The 15853-nt window shown below is 36.1% G+C and overlaps 3 protein-coding genes across 3 annotated transcripts; all 3 read left to right on the forward strand.

Moving 5' to 3' along the window:
* Window positions 1-2560: 2560 nt before the first annotated feature.
* LOC111006427 (Ankyrin repeat family protein) lies at window positions 2561-5873 on the forward strand. The gene is made up of 2 exons (XM_022278371.2): window positions 2561-3808; window positions 4166-5873. The coding sequence occupies exons 1-2, from the start codon at window positions 3101-3103 to the stop codon at window positions 5501-5503; spliced, it is 2046 nt and encodes a 681-aa protein (XP_022134063.1). The 5' UTR covers window positions 2561-3100; the 3' UTR covers window positions 5504-5873.
* A 604-nt stretch (window positions 5874-6477) lies between these two features.
* LOC111006445 (lysine histidine transporter 1) lies at window positions 6478-11376 on the forward strand. Its single transcript, XM_022278395.2, has 7 exons — window positions 6478-6699; window positions 9046-9308; window positions 9505-10177; window positions 10404-10509; window positions 10786-10877; window positions 10972-11040; window positions 11131-11376. The coding sequence occupies exons 1-7, from the start codon at window positions 6640-6642 to the stop codon at window positions 11227-11229; spliced, it is 1362 nt and encodes a 453-aa protein (XP_022134087.1). The 5' UTR covers window positions 6478-6639; the 3' UTR covers window positions 11230-11376.
* Window positions 11377-12672: 1296 nt separating this feature from the next.
* LOC111006188 (uncharacterized) lies at window positions 12673-15256 on the forward strand. Its single transcript, XM_022277960.2, has 2 exons — window positions 12673-13724; window positions 14973-15256. Exon 1 carries the CDS (start codon window positions 12788-12790, stop codon window positions 13706-13708), a length of 921 nt encoding a protein of 306 aa, XP_022133652.2. The 5' UTR covers window positions 12673-12787; the 3' UTR covers window positions 13709-13724; window positions 14973-15256.
* Window positions 15257-15853: the final 597 nt, after the last annotated feature.

Raw genomic sequence — 15853 nt, forward strand, 5'->3', positions numbered from 1 at the left:
GGATCATGATTCTTCCTCCATGGAGCAAGCTTTTTTCTTTTTTTCTTCTTTTAGAAACAATGTAAAAGAAGGGTAAAGCTAACACAAAAGTATTAAACAAGAAATATACTTAAAAAAAAAAAAAGGTGGATAAAACATTTCACCCCCTTTCGCCTTTCCCTCTTCTCTCTTAATTTTTTTAAAGTGGAGGAGTAATTGTAGTTCTTGTAAACAAATTTGAAAAAAGAATTGGTGTTAAGAAAAGAAAAGAAGGAAACAAAGAAATATGAAAAAAGAGAGTGGGATTATTGGAATTCCCTCCTTGTCATGTAGTAACCATTCACTTAAATTCAACCATTATTCATTGAGTTGCTTAATACAGAAACTTAAATAAAATTAATAAATAATGGAGGTATGATTAGAGATCTGTTTGGGGAAAAAAGGGAGAGGGTTTTTTCCTTTTCCATTTTACACAAAAAAGCTTCTCATTTGTTCTCTCTTTTGTGTGTATCCCCCACTCATTCAGCTGTTCCCTCCATCATTGCATCTACCAACATCACTAGTTATGTCAAGTGTACGGACATGTTTCTTTCACATCTCTTTTCTTTTTTTAAATCGAATATTTTGTTTTTTATACTTTTAAAATATGTATTTCAATTTGAAATACAGCCATAAATGGTGACCAAAATAGTCATTTTTTAAAAATACAGAAAAATTAAAATGAACAACAGTTGAAATTAAAGAGACCAAAATAGATGTTTTGATAGTATATGGGTCAAAATGAATCAAAGTTGAGAGCACAGAACACTATTTACTAAAACACTATTTAAACCAAAATTTTTAAATATTTTGTACTAACCTTTTATTACTAATGTTTTTTTAATAAACTCTATAAACTATCTTTTTGTTTATTTATTTGAGGAATATATACTTAATGTAATACTTATGTAGTAAGTGTTGGTTTAACAAACTCAAAATTTTTGTTAAATAGTTTTTTTCAAAGAGACTAAAATGAAATATTTAGAAGTTGAAGAATTGAATAAAAAATTGAAATTTTAATGATGAAAGTAGAATAAATAAAAAAGTTCAGAAACCAAAATTTAGATTTTTTTTTATTTACTATCATTGACTTATTTTTTTTCAGCAGCTTTAAAGTTATATAAAACTCAAAAGATCCCTATTTATCAATTAAATTGATTGTTGAAGTTACAAAAAAAAAAAAAAACCTGATTAAATAAAATGGATTCTGTTAGTTAATTCTCTAGACCTCGAAGGTAGAAATAAGAAAAATATCATTTCACATCATCTATCTTCTTTTCCCAGTAAATCTCACACGAATAGTTCGGTGGGTCACCGAGCCTCAAGAAGGTCCTAGTTTGAAGCATCTCGTGCAATCGTCAGCATCGTGTGTAACATATTTTTGAAACGGCCATAATAGATCGAAGATCAATTCCATAATCATGTATGCAATTTTTGTTTTTTTAAGTATTTGTTCTCTCACATGCTAGGTAATCCAACATAAACAATATGTAAGGAGACATGCACACTCTAATAGTTTGAAAATTCACATGAATAACCCTTGTTTTAAACTGAGCTAAAAAAAACTCTTATTTTATTATTTGAACTATTATTTTTTTAAAAGTACTTGTCAAAATTGTTTTGAAGTATAAAATCCTTTTTTTATTTTGTATACCTAAAAAGTCGAAATTTTGTTTTCATGAAAAAGAAATCTAGTTATCTTCTTACATGTAAATGGAGCCACTCAATTGTTCGTTGGTTCTTATTAGTTGTTATATCTAATCTAACTCAATCTTTCCCTTTCCATAAAAATCTATTTACCACAATATTTGTATTTTGTTATGTCTACTCCAATTCCCTAACTTATGAGGAGGGGAAAATTTAACTATTTAACATCACAACTTATCTTCATTATATCATAAATATGAATACACTTCTAATATTAGTTTATTTTACTAAATTATTAGGGACTAAATTAATAAATATACAGTGTAATCCCTCACTTCATATAATTAATATATCATTCATCTCTTTCATGGGTAGACTCTTAAAAAGATCTACAATTTTACCAACTTAATTAAGTTTATGAGTTAATTCAAGACTAATCGAAAATATATAACTTTCGATACAACTTGTTAAGAATACATCTGGGAGTGATTTTAATTATGCCAAAATATCAGGATATGTTTGAAAAGGATTTTAGCAGTGACCAAAATCACCACTTTTGTTGTCATGGTCACAATCATTTTAATTGAAAATAGTAATATTTTACAATAATATATAAATACTTTTAGAAAGAACAAAAAGAATAATTTTGGCAGTGAAAATCACTCCCAAACATTTCTCTTGTTCTTTTTGGATGCAATAAATGAAATTTTTTAAGATTAAGGTATTTTTTCAAGAAAGAAAAGTGATTTCTTATGATAACAAAGATAAAAATAATTAAAATTTTTTAATTAGGAGAATTGAAAATAACCATAAAATAAAGCCTTTGCTGTTGATTTAGTCGGCCATGGCGTCTTACTAGTTACCATAAAATTCCCTTTGAATACAAAATGGAGCATTATTCTCCGCCATTGAAAATCCAAAAATCGGTTAAAGAAGAACCAATATTTGGTTTGGCTTCGATATCTCCCACGAGCCACGACCTTATTTTCAATATAGTCCACCGTCCAGCTTTCTCAACAAGGCCTGCTACATTTTTTCTGAATTCTGAAAACCTTTTTTTCTGAATTCTGAAAGCTTTTTCTGTTCCCAATGATGGCTGCCCCACTCCCTTTCTCCCTCCATCATCTCCTTCTCCTTCACCCTCCTCTCACTTCCCGCCAATACCCTCTTCCCCTTCTTCAACCTTCTCCCATGGCCATGGCTTCCGCTCCTCTTAGGTCAACTCTTTAACCCATCGCCAATCGGGTTCGTTCTTCTGTTTTCTTAATTTTTCCAACAATTACTTTATAATTGAATCGTGGGTCTCTCTCCAAATCTCCTAAGAACTCATAATTTTGATACTCTGTTTTACTTTTAGCTCTTGAATTCATTTTGGGGTTTCAAACTGTCGCCTCTTTTAGCTTTGCTGTGTCTTTTTCTGCTGTTTATTTGTTTAATGCCTCCGACGTATTTTCCTCTCCGGTGGGAGAGCACCGGCGACCAGTGGTGGTACGCTTCTCCGATCGATTGGGCGGCTGCGAATGGCCATTACGATTTGGTCCGGCAGCTCCTCCGGATAGACGGCAACCACCTCATCAAACTCACGTCTCTCCGGCGGATTCGCCGCCTCGAGACCGTTTGGGACGACGAAGAACAGTTCCACGATGTCGCGAAATGCCGCTCCGAGGTTTCTCGGAAACTTTTAATGGAGTCCGAATCGAAAAAGGGGAAAAGTTCCCTCATCCGCGCCGGCTACGGCGGATGGCTGATTTACACCGCCGCCTCCGCCGGCGATTTGGGGTTCGTTCAGGAACTGCTTGAGAGAAACCCTTTGCTCGTGTTCGGAGAAGGGGAATATGGGGTCACCGATATTCTCTACGCCGCCGCCCGGAGTAAGAACTCTGATGTCTTCCGCCTTCTGTATGACTTCGCAATCTCGCCGCGGTTCTCGACGGGGAGAGGCGGCGTTTCGGAGGAGCATATCGGCGAGCTTCCGGTGGTTTACAAATGGGAAATGATGAACAGGGGTGTTCATGCCGCCGCCAGAGGAGGCAATTTGAAGATTCTTAAGGACCTTCTCGCCGATTGCTCCGACGTATTGGCTTGCAGAGACGCCCAAGGATCCACCATCTTGCATGCAGCTGCCGGAAGAGGACAAGTCGAGGTGATATTTATTTCCATGACTGTCGTTTTCTTACTTTTTTTTAATCATTTTTCATGTTCTGTTTGAGGTTTTTCTGATATGAAACAATAGAATAGGCCTCCATGAATGCATCTTTGTTTCTTATTTAATTCTCACAGTTGTGGTTAGTTTTAATTTTGTCTCTAAGTTAATAACATCTAATCAGTTTCAAGATTTAACCAGATCATAAGTATCATATTGAAACTTTTAAAATCATTAGATGAAATTAAAACTAAGTACAAATGTTAATTTAAAATTTAGAAAGAAGTTGAGGGTGGAATTGTTTGGTTACTGCATGTATGTGAGAACTGAGAACTGAAGCTTTGTTGATTAATGCAGGTGGTTAAATACCTTGTCCAAACATTTCCTATCATCAATTCCATTGATCATCAGGGAAACACAGCATTGCATATAGCTGCTTGCAGGGGTCAACTGGCTGCAGTTGAAGCTCTTATTGCTGCATCTCCTTCATCCATCTCTTTAAGAAACAATGCTGGTGAAACTTTTTTGCACAAAGCCATTTCTGGCTTCCAAACTCCTGCTTTTCGTCGACTTGACCGACAGATCGATCTTCTGAAAAATGTGATTTGTGGTAAAGTTCATAACATGGATGACATAATCAATGCCAGAAACAATGATGGAAGAACTGCTCTTCACATGGCTGCCATTGGGAATGTTCATTCTGATCTTGTGCAACTTTTGATGGCTGCTCGGTCCATCAATTTGAACGTTCGAGACATGGACGGCATGACGCCGCTTGATTATCTCAAGCAAAATATGCATTCTGCATCAGCAGACGTATTAATAAGACAACTGATTTCTGCTGGGGGAATGTTTGGTTGTCATGACTACAATACAAGAAAGGCTATTGCTTCACGGTTAAAGATGCAGGGGATTGGAAGCAGTCCTGGGACCTCGTTTCGAGTCTCGGACACTGAAATACTGTTGTATACAGGCATTGAGAATGGTTCTGATATAATACCTGATCACGGCAGTGCAGGAATGAGTTCATCTTCGGTCGAGTTGAGTCCATACGATTCGACCAATGATAATCACAACTCATCATCAGCTGCTAAGAAATCTAGTTCTGTAAACTCTGCAGCGCAACGGTTGAAAAGCGTCTTCCAATGGTCCCGAATTAAAGATAAGAAGAAAAACGAGACAACAAAGAAGCCAATGGATGAGGGCTCCATTGAAGATTCACACAAGAAATACAGCAGTTCAGATGAAGCTCCAACCCCTTTGAGGCAACGGTTCTCAAAGCCTTTGGCTCTTCCCAACAACAAGCGGACACTTTCGGTTCGGAGTAATCAATCGAGCCCATCCGCTAAGAAGAAACACGCAACTGGTTTAATGCGCGGTGTGACTCAGGGCATGCCACACATTGCCATTCCCCATCGATCCCGCTCTAGTTCATTTTCAAAATCATCACTTTCATCACCCAATTCAGTAGATAAACAGAAAGGCGTTTACTTTGACAATGATGGTGCAGGACCATCTTGTTCAAACCAAGCCATCGACAACGAAACGCCGTATCTGGGGAAGCAAGGATCGGTTGATAGGAAGTTGAGGAGCCAGTATTTCTGTTTTGGTGCAGGAAGCCTAATTGGGAAAACCACAGTTAGCAAGCAGAAGCAGAGCCAGAGTTACAAAATTCCAGCGGTTTCAGTGACATAGAAGAGAAGAAGAGGGAAGACGAGCGACGCTGCTGTCGGGACTCTTAACTTAGAACCTAAGAAGTAAGTGCCAAACTGTCTGATATATGTTTCTGTAAATTGAAGCAAACTTAACTGAAGTAGCCATGTAATATGTTGTAGTTTGGAAGTTTGGTTTGTTTCTAGGAACCCTGGTGATACAAAATAAGAGATGAAGGGCCATGTATAAGTAAAATATGGTGGTTGGTTGGATTATATGATTTTCAATAATTAACTAGAAAGAGTCAATGTCAAGTAACCTACTGGAATGGCTTGCAACTTGCAAGTGAGAACTGCAGACAACATGTGATTCAAGGCCTTCACTTCATATCCAATTTTGTATCTTTTGTTTATTTCTTTATTTTTTTAGTCTCATTTGTTGGGTGATAAAAAATGCTAATTGACACTAGTCTCTCATCACGAGTTCATGAGTTCGAAAATCCCGCTTGTTTACTAAAAAAAAGATTCTAGAATCCCAACAAACATAATATTTATATTATTACAATGAAAGAAACACCATACCTGTTGTGCATACATATATACTAGATGCCAGCAGGCCATGAAACTATACTTTAATATACATATTTTGGAGAAGAAAAAGATGACCTCTAGCTATAACCAGAAAAGGTTCAATATTCCATTCATACATGAATCAAAAAAGGAAAATATCAACAAAAACACTCAATTTTCTCCATTTTGAGTCCCGTAAAAAATCAGAATCAGAGTGTAATTAACATCTCAAATAGAACAATACAGAAAGTGGGTCTGTCTTTGTTTCCCTCAATCTGGAAATCCTATGCACGCAATAACTTCGTTGCCTTGTTTGGAACTGAAATTCGTAGACAATTTCAAGACACACAGAATTTTGCCGGCAAGCAATTAATTAATTCGAATCAATCCCACAATTAAAAATGAATACCGAGTCTTTGGCCCAAAGAAAAAAAAGAAAAAAAGAAACCAAGTCAAACAAACAAATATTGAATTTTTGTGTTTGGATAGGAACGACGAGGAGAATCATATTTTCCATAAGAACTTATCAGTTTCTTGCGCTGTGAAGACCTTTAAGGAACTCTCAGTCGTCATCTCATCTGAGTTTTGTTTTGTGTGAGAGAAGTGATTATGGGAACTCAAGCTCCAGAATTTGAAGCTGATTCTAAAGCTTTTAAAGATCGTTCTTTTGTAAGTTATTCCTCTCCAGGCTTCTCTCCTTTACCTCTGTTACTTTACTTCATCTTCTTCTTCTCTTTCATGTGAAAGATGAACTCCCTGATTTGTTTCAAATCTCTCCGTTGCCATATGCTTAAAAATTAGTCTGAATTTCTGTAGAAATGTTTGAGTTTATGCGACCTGTGCTTTGATTATATGCTCGATAAATAATATAAGGTTTTAAAAGTTTTCATTTTCTTAGTATAGCCACTTATGTTTAGTATGTGAGTTCACGTAATTTAGAAAAGTTAGTAGATAGAAAATAAGGTGAATTTTGAAGACTAACACGTAGAACTAAAAGAATCGATGTATCAAATTTTGTTTTGGCTTTCCAATCCATGCCAATTGGGATATTTTTCAAAAACAATTTTCCTCCTAAAGAAAAAGTTTTATTGAGTTGAGGATGATTGTTTTGATTAGAAAGAAAGGGAAAAGGGAAAATTTTCCATCATCCTTGGTATGCTATGAACAAAATTTAAATGTGTGGGATAGTTTTTTGTTATCTTATAGTATGCAATTAATAAGAAAAAAAACATTAAAATTTTGTAGATATAGAGAACAACGAAGAAAATTGTACGTAAAAGATTAAAAAAAGAAGAAGAATGAAGAAGAAATTTTCTTTTCCTTTCAAGATTTACATGTGATTTCATATAACATTTTGGGAAAAAAAATTAATGACATAAAATGTCATTAAATACACAAATTTGAATTGAAAAAGAAATAAAAACAATGAGCTCCCTCCTACCCAAAATTGTTTTTCTTATTTTTTAAATAGTTAAAGGAAAAGGGGAATGGGAGAAAGTTTTTTCAAAAAAGAAAAAAATGAATTTCAATTTATGACTTAGGAAAGTCACGTTGATGTATGATCAAATTGACCCCAAAAATATTATTTTACGCTATAAAAGAAATATAATTAGGGTCGCTTTCTACATCTGCCTGTAATAATTTGTGCTAATTGTCAATTGGAAACCAAATAAATTATCATAATCATATACACGCAAATGTTATAAATTAAATTATTTAGTTCACATGGGCATAAATGAGGGACCGTACGATACGTGCCCTCAGTGTTCCTTTATTTAATTAATTAATTATTATTATTCTTTTTTTTAAGACCCTGAATTTATTATTATTTAAAAGTAACACTTGACTCCAAAAAAAATGAATAAATGGTTGATGAACTGCAACGCCGGTTAGCGTTAAATCGGTCTGTAGACTTTTGTACACATGGATATACTTTTTTTCTTTTTTTTTTTATCTATATATTTTTTTGGACTCTTTAAAATATGAAAACTTTGACTACTAACCAATGCTCTATCATGAGGCAAAGTCAGTGAGCCCATTGACTCAAAAACATATCAGCATTGATCTGACAAAGTTATAAAATTCCATGGGCAAATAATAGGTTAAAATTAGTTATTAGAAGATTTTTATGATATTTTCAATAATATTTAAGTGCTTACTAAATAGCTACCTTCTTATTTACCACCAACAACAAAATTGACAGAAATTAATTCTATTTTTCCTGTCTTTTTTATGCATTCATCTTTCTTTTGTCAATTTTTTTTTACAATCATACCTATTTATGGGAATTAGTACATAAATATTATTCCATTTATTTTTCCTACCTAATTTTCTATTTTTTTATAGTTAAAAAAAACAGTCTAGTGAATGAATATATTATAATTAACCAGGTTGGCCAATGAGCCAAAATAAATGGCAAAGAATTTGGAGGGAATGAGTTCATATCACAGTAGTAATTAAACTACCCATGATTTAATTCTTTATGAATTTTCTGGACAACCAAATGTGGTATAGGTCAAGTGATTATCTAGTGAGATTAGTCGATGTATATACAAATTGGCTCGGACAATATCTACATTTTGAAAGTTTCATTTTTAACGTGATGTTTTAATTTGTTCATGGAATTTTTTTGTTAGCAATCTTTTCTAAATGCAAAATTAGTGAATTGAAGGTAAAACTGTAACTTTTTTTGTTTTAATTTTTATAATGAGTACTTTGTATAATTGATTTCATTTCAAATTGCAACCTATTTCTCTATTTCTACTTTGATTTCAATTTTTACATATAACATTTTCTTTTTTATTCCTAATATTGTTTCTTAATGTTTTACATTTATTTGAGTTTAAGTTTGATTTAGATTGTGTTATTTTTGTAAAATTTCAAAATTTATGGTGTAATTTAAATATATACACTAACTACATAACAAAATACACAAACCTAGCTTTAAAAAAGACAAAACTAAGCAAACTTTGCAGCTAAACAGGGTGATATTTTTAATGAATTATTGAATGACAGAACGAAGAGAAACTAAAGGAACAAAAGGCAATCGACGACTGGCTCCCAATCACATCCTCAAGGAACGCAAAATGGTGGTACTCCGCTTTCCACAACGTCACCGCCATGGTCGGCGCCGGCGTCCTCAGCCTCCCCTCCGCCATGGCCTCCCTCGGGTGGGGCCCTGGCATGACCGTGCTCATTATTTCATGGATCGTCACTCTCTACACTCTCTGGCAAATGGTAGAGATGCATGAAATGGTTCCTGGCAAGAGATTCGACAGGTAATGTTAATATTACATCTCTTCAAGACGGGACTTTTTAGATTATTTTTTTGGATTGAATACTCAGTTGAGTTTTTGAACTCTTATACTATACTAGTATTTATGTGTTGCATCTTAAATCTAATTGACCATGAGATCAATAACCTACTTCTATTATAAATATGTCTTTATTTTATCAATATGAAATCCTTAATAGGTACCATGAACTCGGGCAATATGCTTTTGGCGACAAGCTAGGTCTCTACATTGTCGTACCGCAGCAGCTCGTGGTCGAGGTCGGTGTCAACATTGTTTACATGGTCACCGGCGGCCAATCCCTCAAGAAATTCTACGAAACCGTGTGCCCCAGCTGCATCAAAATCAAGCAGACTTATTTCATCATGATTTTTTCCTCCGTCCACTTTGTCCTCTCCCACCTCCCCAATTTCAACTCCATCTCCGCCGTCTCCTTGGCCGCCGCCGTCATGTCCTTGAGCTACTCCACCATTGCATGGGCGGCGTCGGTGCACAAGGGGGTGCAAGAGGACGTGCAATACGGTTACAAAGCCCACTCCACCTCCGGCACCGTCTTCAACTTCTTCACGGCGTTGGGTGACGTGGCGTTCGCCTACGCCGGCCACAATGTGGTGCTGGAGATTCAGGCCACCATCCCGTCCACTCCGGACAAGCCCTCCAAAGGCCCCATGTGGCGCGGCGTCATCGTAGCCTACATTGTCGTCGCCCTCTGCTACTTCCCCGTCGCCCTCATCGGTTATTGGATGTTCGGCAACGCCGTCAAAGACAATATTCTTCTCTCCCTCGAGAAGCCCGCCTGGCTCATCGCTACCGCCAACATGTTCGTCGTAGTTCATGTCATCGGAAGTTACCAGGTTCGGTCTAACATGTTAAATCATCATGAATTATCTGAAAACTCAAATAGGAAACCTAGTTAAGTAAAGTTGATATTAAATCGAAAGAAAATGTCAAATACGGAGTCTCCTAGATATCATCTTATTAAATTACCAGTCTTATTAAATTATCAGTTAACCTAAAAGCTTTCGATATCCTCTTTTATTTCTTTCAAAACTTAATGTCGTACATTTTTTGTGCTTGCAGATTTATGCCATGCCAGTGTTTGACATGATAGAGACGATGCTAGTCAAGAGATTGCATTTCAAGCCTTCTTTCATTCTCCGTTTTGTCTCCCGCAATTTATACGTTGGTCAGTATTTTGACATAATTAAAATAACTTTTATCACAGCCAAAATCACTTTTTAAATAATGATGTTTGGTGGAGAGATAATTATTTTAAAGTAAATTTTGGAGTATTAGTTAGTTAGATCACCTCTAATTACATGAAAATAACTTCAAATAAAGCATAAACTAGCTAATGGTAATTAAATCACTTTTCAAAATCAATTCTACGATCACTCTCAAACAGATTGTAATACCGGGGATCATTCTAACCAAATTTTGCACCCTGTGTTTTTGTTGGTAGGATCTACGATGTTCATTGCCATTACCTTCCCTTTCTTCGGTGGGCTGCTAGGATTTTTTGGTGGCTTTGTTTTTGCCCCAACGACATACTTCGTAAGCTACAAAAATTTTTCCCTAACCCTTTTAAATATTTAATTTCCTTCAACCAAATTGATCATATATTGTCTCATTCTACTGTAAATTTCAGCTGCCTTGCGTCATGTGGCTCGCCATTTACAAACCAAAGAAATATAGTTTGTCTTGGTGGAGTAACTGGGTATGTTTTTACTTATCATTTGGCCATTTCTTTTAAGTTTTTAGCACGATTAAAGTTACTTTTTGTTTTTCTTTTATTTTCATTTTTCAGGTATCCATATTCCTTGGAGTGATTTTGATGATCTTAGCACCCATTGGTGGATTGAGAACAATCATATTGCAAGCCAAGGATTATAAGTTTTACAACTAGACCTATATGCCAAGGCCAAACATATAACTGTGTCTTCCTTCAGTAATACTTATATAAGCTTTACTCTCAAAACCTATATATATGCCAAAGGCCAAACTCATATATTAATTATGCATGCCTTCAATATTTAACTTTGAAATCTGTAAACTTGCTTCTTATTTAGGCATAGATCATATTGTTTTTTCAGTATAATATTTGCGATTGGAGATTGAACTCACAATCTCTTAGTTAAAGATTATGTCAATTACTACTGAACTATACTTACTTTGACTATATATCGTCTAATATTAATTTAGGGGAGGAGTGACATTTTCTCAAATGAAGAGAATTAATGCAGGTTGAGTGTGTTTATTATTTGAAATAAAAAGAAAAAAAAATATAAAGTGATGCTGTTCTTCACCAATTGGGCCCAATGACTAGAAATACTAATGAACTCCAAGTGTGCCCTACCCCCTGCATTGGATGTGACTTACAAAATAAAATTAATTAAAAAAAATTGTCCAATCAATCAACTACCCTTACCCTTATATAGCCCATGGAAAAGGTGTCAGGATTAAGGCATTTCCACTTTTTCCATTCAAGAATTAGTGATGTAAATGAAATTATATCATTGAAAAAATCAAATAATTATAAATTCCAGGTTTTGAACACCCAAGAATTTAATAGAGACAAACTTAAAAGTTGAAGAACAGAATGACAATTTATTCCTAAATAGTATTATGGTCTATGATAGTTAAAAGTTGAATTTAGGTGAACAAAAAATTAATAATATGAATATGATTAAAATAGGAACAAAAGTTTGAAAAATAATTTTGGTAAGGAATAAAGTTTGATTTGCAAGCTTTCGCTGTCATAACAATTAACATCACCAATGAGCACATGGCTGTGTGTGAAGGACCAATACCATCTCTCAATTTTCCTCCAACCTTCAACTCCTAAAATCTTTTCCTTAGATCCTCCCCCAAATTCCACCCTCCACGCGTCCTCATCTAAAATTTCACTCCCAAATCCTACTCCACGCGCGCCCCACGCCACGCTCCAATCAGCAATATCGAGTTTGCTCCACGCTCTTGTAGTCGCGTGGAGGAATGTGGTCGTTTAGAACTGAGTTTCACCCCTCTAATTACAGCGAACCACGTGTTGCCTCTCTCGAACCTACCGAGAAAAAATAAAGGGGAGCTTCCCACTTCACGCTTCACGGAACATTACGCTTCCGCCAAGGCCAGCCACGTGTGTCCCACCTTTCGGCAGTGCTTGACACTCTCTCGCTTCCTATTGGGTGACGGTGGGGCCCACCCCAACAGAACCCAATTACACCAGATTTGCATCTTTCTCCCTGGGTCCCACTGTCAAAAACAATTCAACCAATTAACGTCGCGTCACTGTTTCGCCTTCCGTAGCCCTAGAGCCACGTGGTAGTTTTCCGCCCCCGCACTGTACTTACGCTGCGTCTCTTCATGATCATCCCCTCTCTCTCTCTCTAACAACATAGAAGATGGCTATGGCTTAGAGAAATCGGTTCGTTTCTTTACTCTTTTTTTAGTTTGTTTGTTTGGTCATGGATGGAGCTGAAGCGGCGCGGCGGATGCTTGGATCATGCGCCGGCGATGCGTTTCGGAATAAGGCGATTATCAATCCGATAATGATGAGATTCCGGCCGATTGCGCCGAAGCCGGTCGCCGGAGGCTCCGTCTCCGGCGCCGCCTCGTCGGTCGAGAGTAACAACTCGTTGATCTCCAAAGGAAGAACGAAGAGGAAGTACGTTAGGGTTAGGAGATATAATAGGAAGAAGAAAACGGTGAGTAGCGACGGTAACAAAAATAACAACGGTGAGTTCGCCGATCAGATCGGCGTCATCTCCACGACGACGACGACGCTCCAACTGATACCGGAACGACGTGTAAAGTTCAACTTGGACTTCGTCGGCGGCGGATCTGTCCCGTCGGCGGAGAATCAGATAACGGAAGGAAGGTATAGTCGGAGGAGCGAGAGCGAGGTGGTTCTGGTATCAGATCCGAGTGGGCGAGGAGTGGAGTTGTGGGTGACGGTAGAATGCGTGACGGACGCATGCATGGATCTAGAACTGGAGCAGGAAGACATAGGGTGTACGGACGAGGAGAGGATAAAGAATCTGGAAGCGGACACGTGTCCGGGGTTCGTATCGGACGGCAGTAATAGAGTGGAGTGGTTAAACAAGGCATTTAAGAGGATGGTGAGGCAGAGGCAGAGGCAGAGAAGTGACAGTGAGTCACCCGCGGAGATAGGCGTATGGTTGATATCAAAGCCGAGACTGGGACTGGGGTATTTTAGGAGAAGTTTTACGTGCCAAATAAAGCTGCAGTTCAAATGGGGTACGGAAATGGAAAAGGACTCCAAAGTAGTGCCTTGTGATGCGTGGAGAATGGACGGCGGAGGATTTGCATGGAAACTAGACGTCAAAGCTGCCCTCACTTTGGCTCCTTTGCTCCAAGAAGATTGAACTCCAAAAATTTCAGGTACACTTTCAAATTCCAAAACTTACCCAATCAAAACTCTCACTCCTTTTATTCTTATCTTCACGAAACCAAAAACACTCTCCTCAATGCTAATGATAGGGACACTGTTTTTGTTTGCCAGCATTGCACCAAATAAAAATAGTTTCTTCTTTTCTTTTTTTTCTTTTTTTCTTTTTTTCTTTTTTCCTTTCTTTCCTTTTTTAAATTGTGAAAAATTATGTTACGGTTCTAGAATCCACAATAATAAACCAAAAAGCATCAAATAAAGCTGTTAAAGTAGAATTACCACTATTTATACCCGACCCAAAAATTAAAAACAAGTACTAGAATAGTAGGTACCCATATCCTATAATTATAATTAAAGCAACAAAACTTATATTTTAATTTACAAAAAATAATTGGGTCTCCTGATCTTCATTAGATGGAGAAGATGTCTAACTTATCTTGTATACCAATAAATCCTTCCTTTGACCTTATGACCTCACCTAATTAAGTAGGGTCTAACAAAAATTTAGGTGGATTTTTCTTTGATTTGGTTATCTTTTATAAAATCGTAGCAAATCAAAATTCTAATACTTTATTTAAGATTGCTTCGTACCTAGAATAAGATTATAGTGTTTCTTAACCGTAGTCATACAAGGTTTAGTTAGGCCGAGCTTCTATATAACCTCATTTTGATCGAATCACTCTTATTAATTTTTTCATTGCACTATGATTACGTATATTTAGCTACCCAATTAGTTATTTGTGCTCAAAAGTCATTTTCTAGTTTAGAATCATGTACTAAAGTATAAATAACTACTTCAACTGGATTCAGATTCTTTCACAGGATTTTGGTGCTTTGAAATGTAAATTCACGAGGATATTGCATTCTTTCTCAATTACTAAACATACATATGCTTTTACATGAATATAAATTTAAGACAAATTAATATGGCAATTACAATTTAAAAATTGTGTTAGTATACTACAATTTAAATCTATAATATTATATTTTCGGCCAACAGAAAAAAAGAAAAATTATTCCTATATCAATTTAAAAGTTAAAGAAATGAGATGTAAATCACGATGTGCCTATATGATTATTATCACAATTAGCGAAAACTTGATTGTTATACATTGTAGTGATCTAGAAATTAGATTACCTTGATCTTTATGTAGTTGAAGCTGTCATTCCTGAAAAAGAATAATCTAAATTGTTATTCTCATCTTGAGCTAATTAAAGTCAATTTCTAAACAATGTTGCAGGTCATAATGGAAGGAGTATAAAAAGGACCGAGGAGTTCCCACTTGAAAGTGTAAATAAATAGAGCTATATTTGTAATAAGAACTAAGGAGTAGCGTGCATTATAGATCACCATGCAACCAAAGAAGACACTTGGATGGAAAGATCGCTCAATGCAAAGAAAGAAACTGCTATTATTACGTACGTCAAGTTGCACTACAAATTGGCTTAAAATTGTAACATAAATGGTGGCTATCAACATGATCACATCCCCTATTTCTATATATTCTAGGACCTCACTTTCAGATTTTTCTTTCCCATCCGAAATTTGATGACTTTATTTTGATCCATAAGGAGTTCTAAGATGTTGCAAGTTGAGCACTAAACCAAACGTGAAAGTCGTTTTATGGCTTGATGTTAGATCCACACGGAGTTCTTGATGTTAAACTTGCCCTCTAAACTAAATGTGTGGGAGAGTTTCAGCTTCATTGTTAAATGTTGATGCAGGATTTGAATTCAAGTTTTGACGTTGAATGCTCTAACGAGCAATAACTACAGTACACTTGTGTGGTGTTAAGTACAAATTCATTCTGGCGTCTAAATTAGTAAGGGGTTCAATCAAAACTAAAAAAATTAGAACATACGCCCCAGACATGTGTTCTTTTTTATAGGGTGGTCTTCTCAGATTGATTCAGGTGGACTGACTCAATTGAGTCTTGTCGGCTCGAGAATCTAACCCTAGTCAGATCGGTCGAGTGGTCTAACCTGAAAAACTTGACTACCTCACTTTTTTGACCTCATTTCAAATTAATTTATTTAGTACGATAATTTCATTCATAGCACTAAGTATCTTCCCGGGCCACCTTTTGTAGGAGTTTGGGATATGTCTCAATCGCATTACAAG

Source organism: Momordica charantia (assembly GCF_013281855.1).
Source record: "Momordica charantia cultivar OHB3-1 chromosome 4 unlocalized genomic scaffold, Mcharantia_2.0 BLBB01000004.1, whole genome shotgun sequence".
Classification (NCBI taxonomy): Eukaryota; Viridiplantae; Streptophyta; class Magnoliopsida; order Cucurbitales; family Cucurbitaceae; genus Momordica; species Momordica charantia.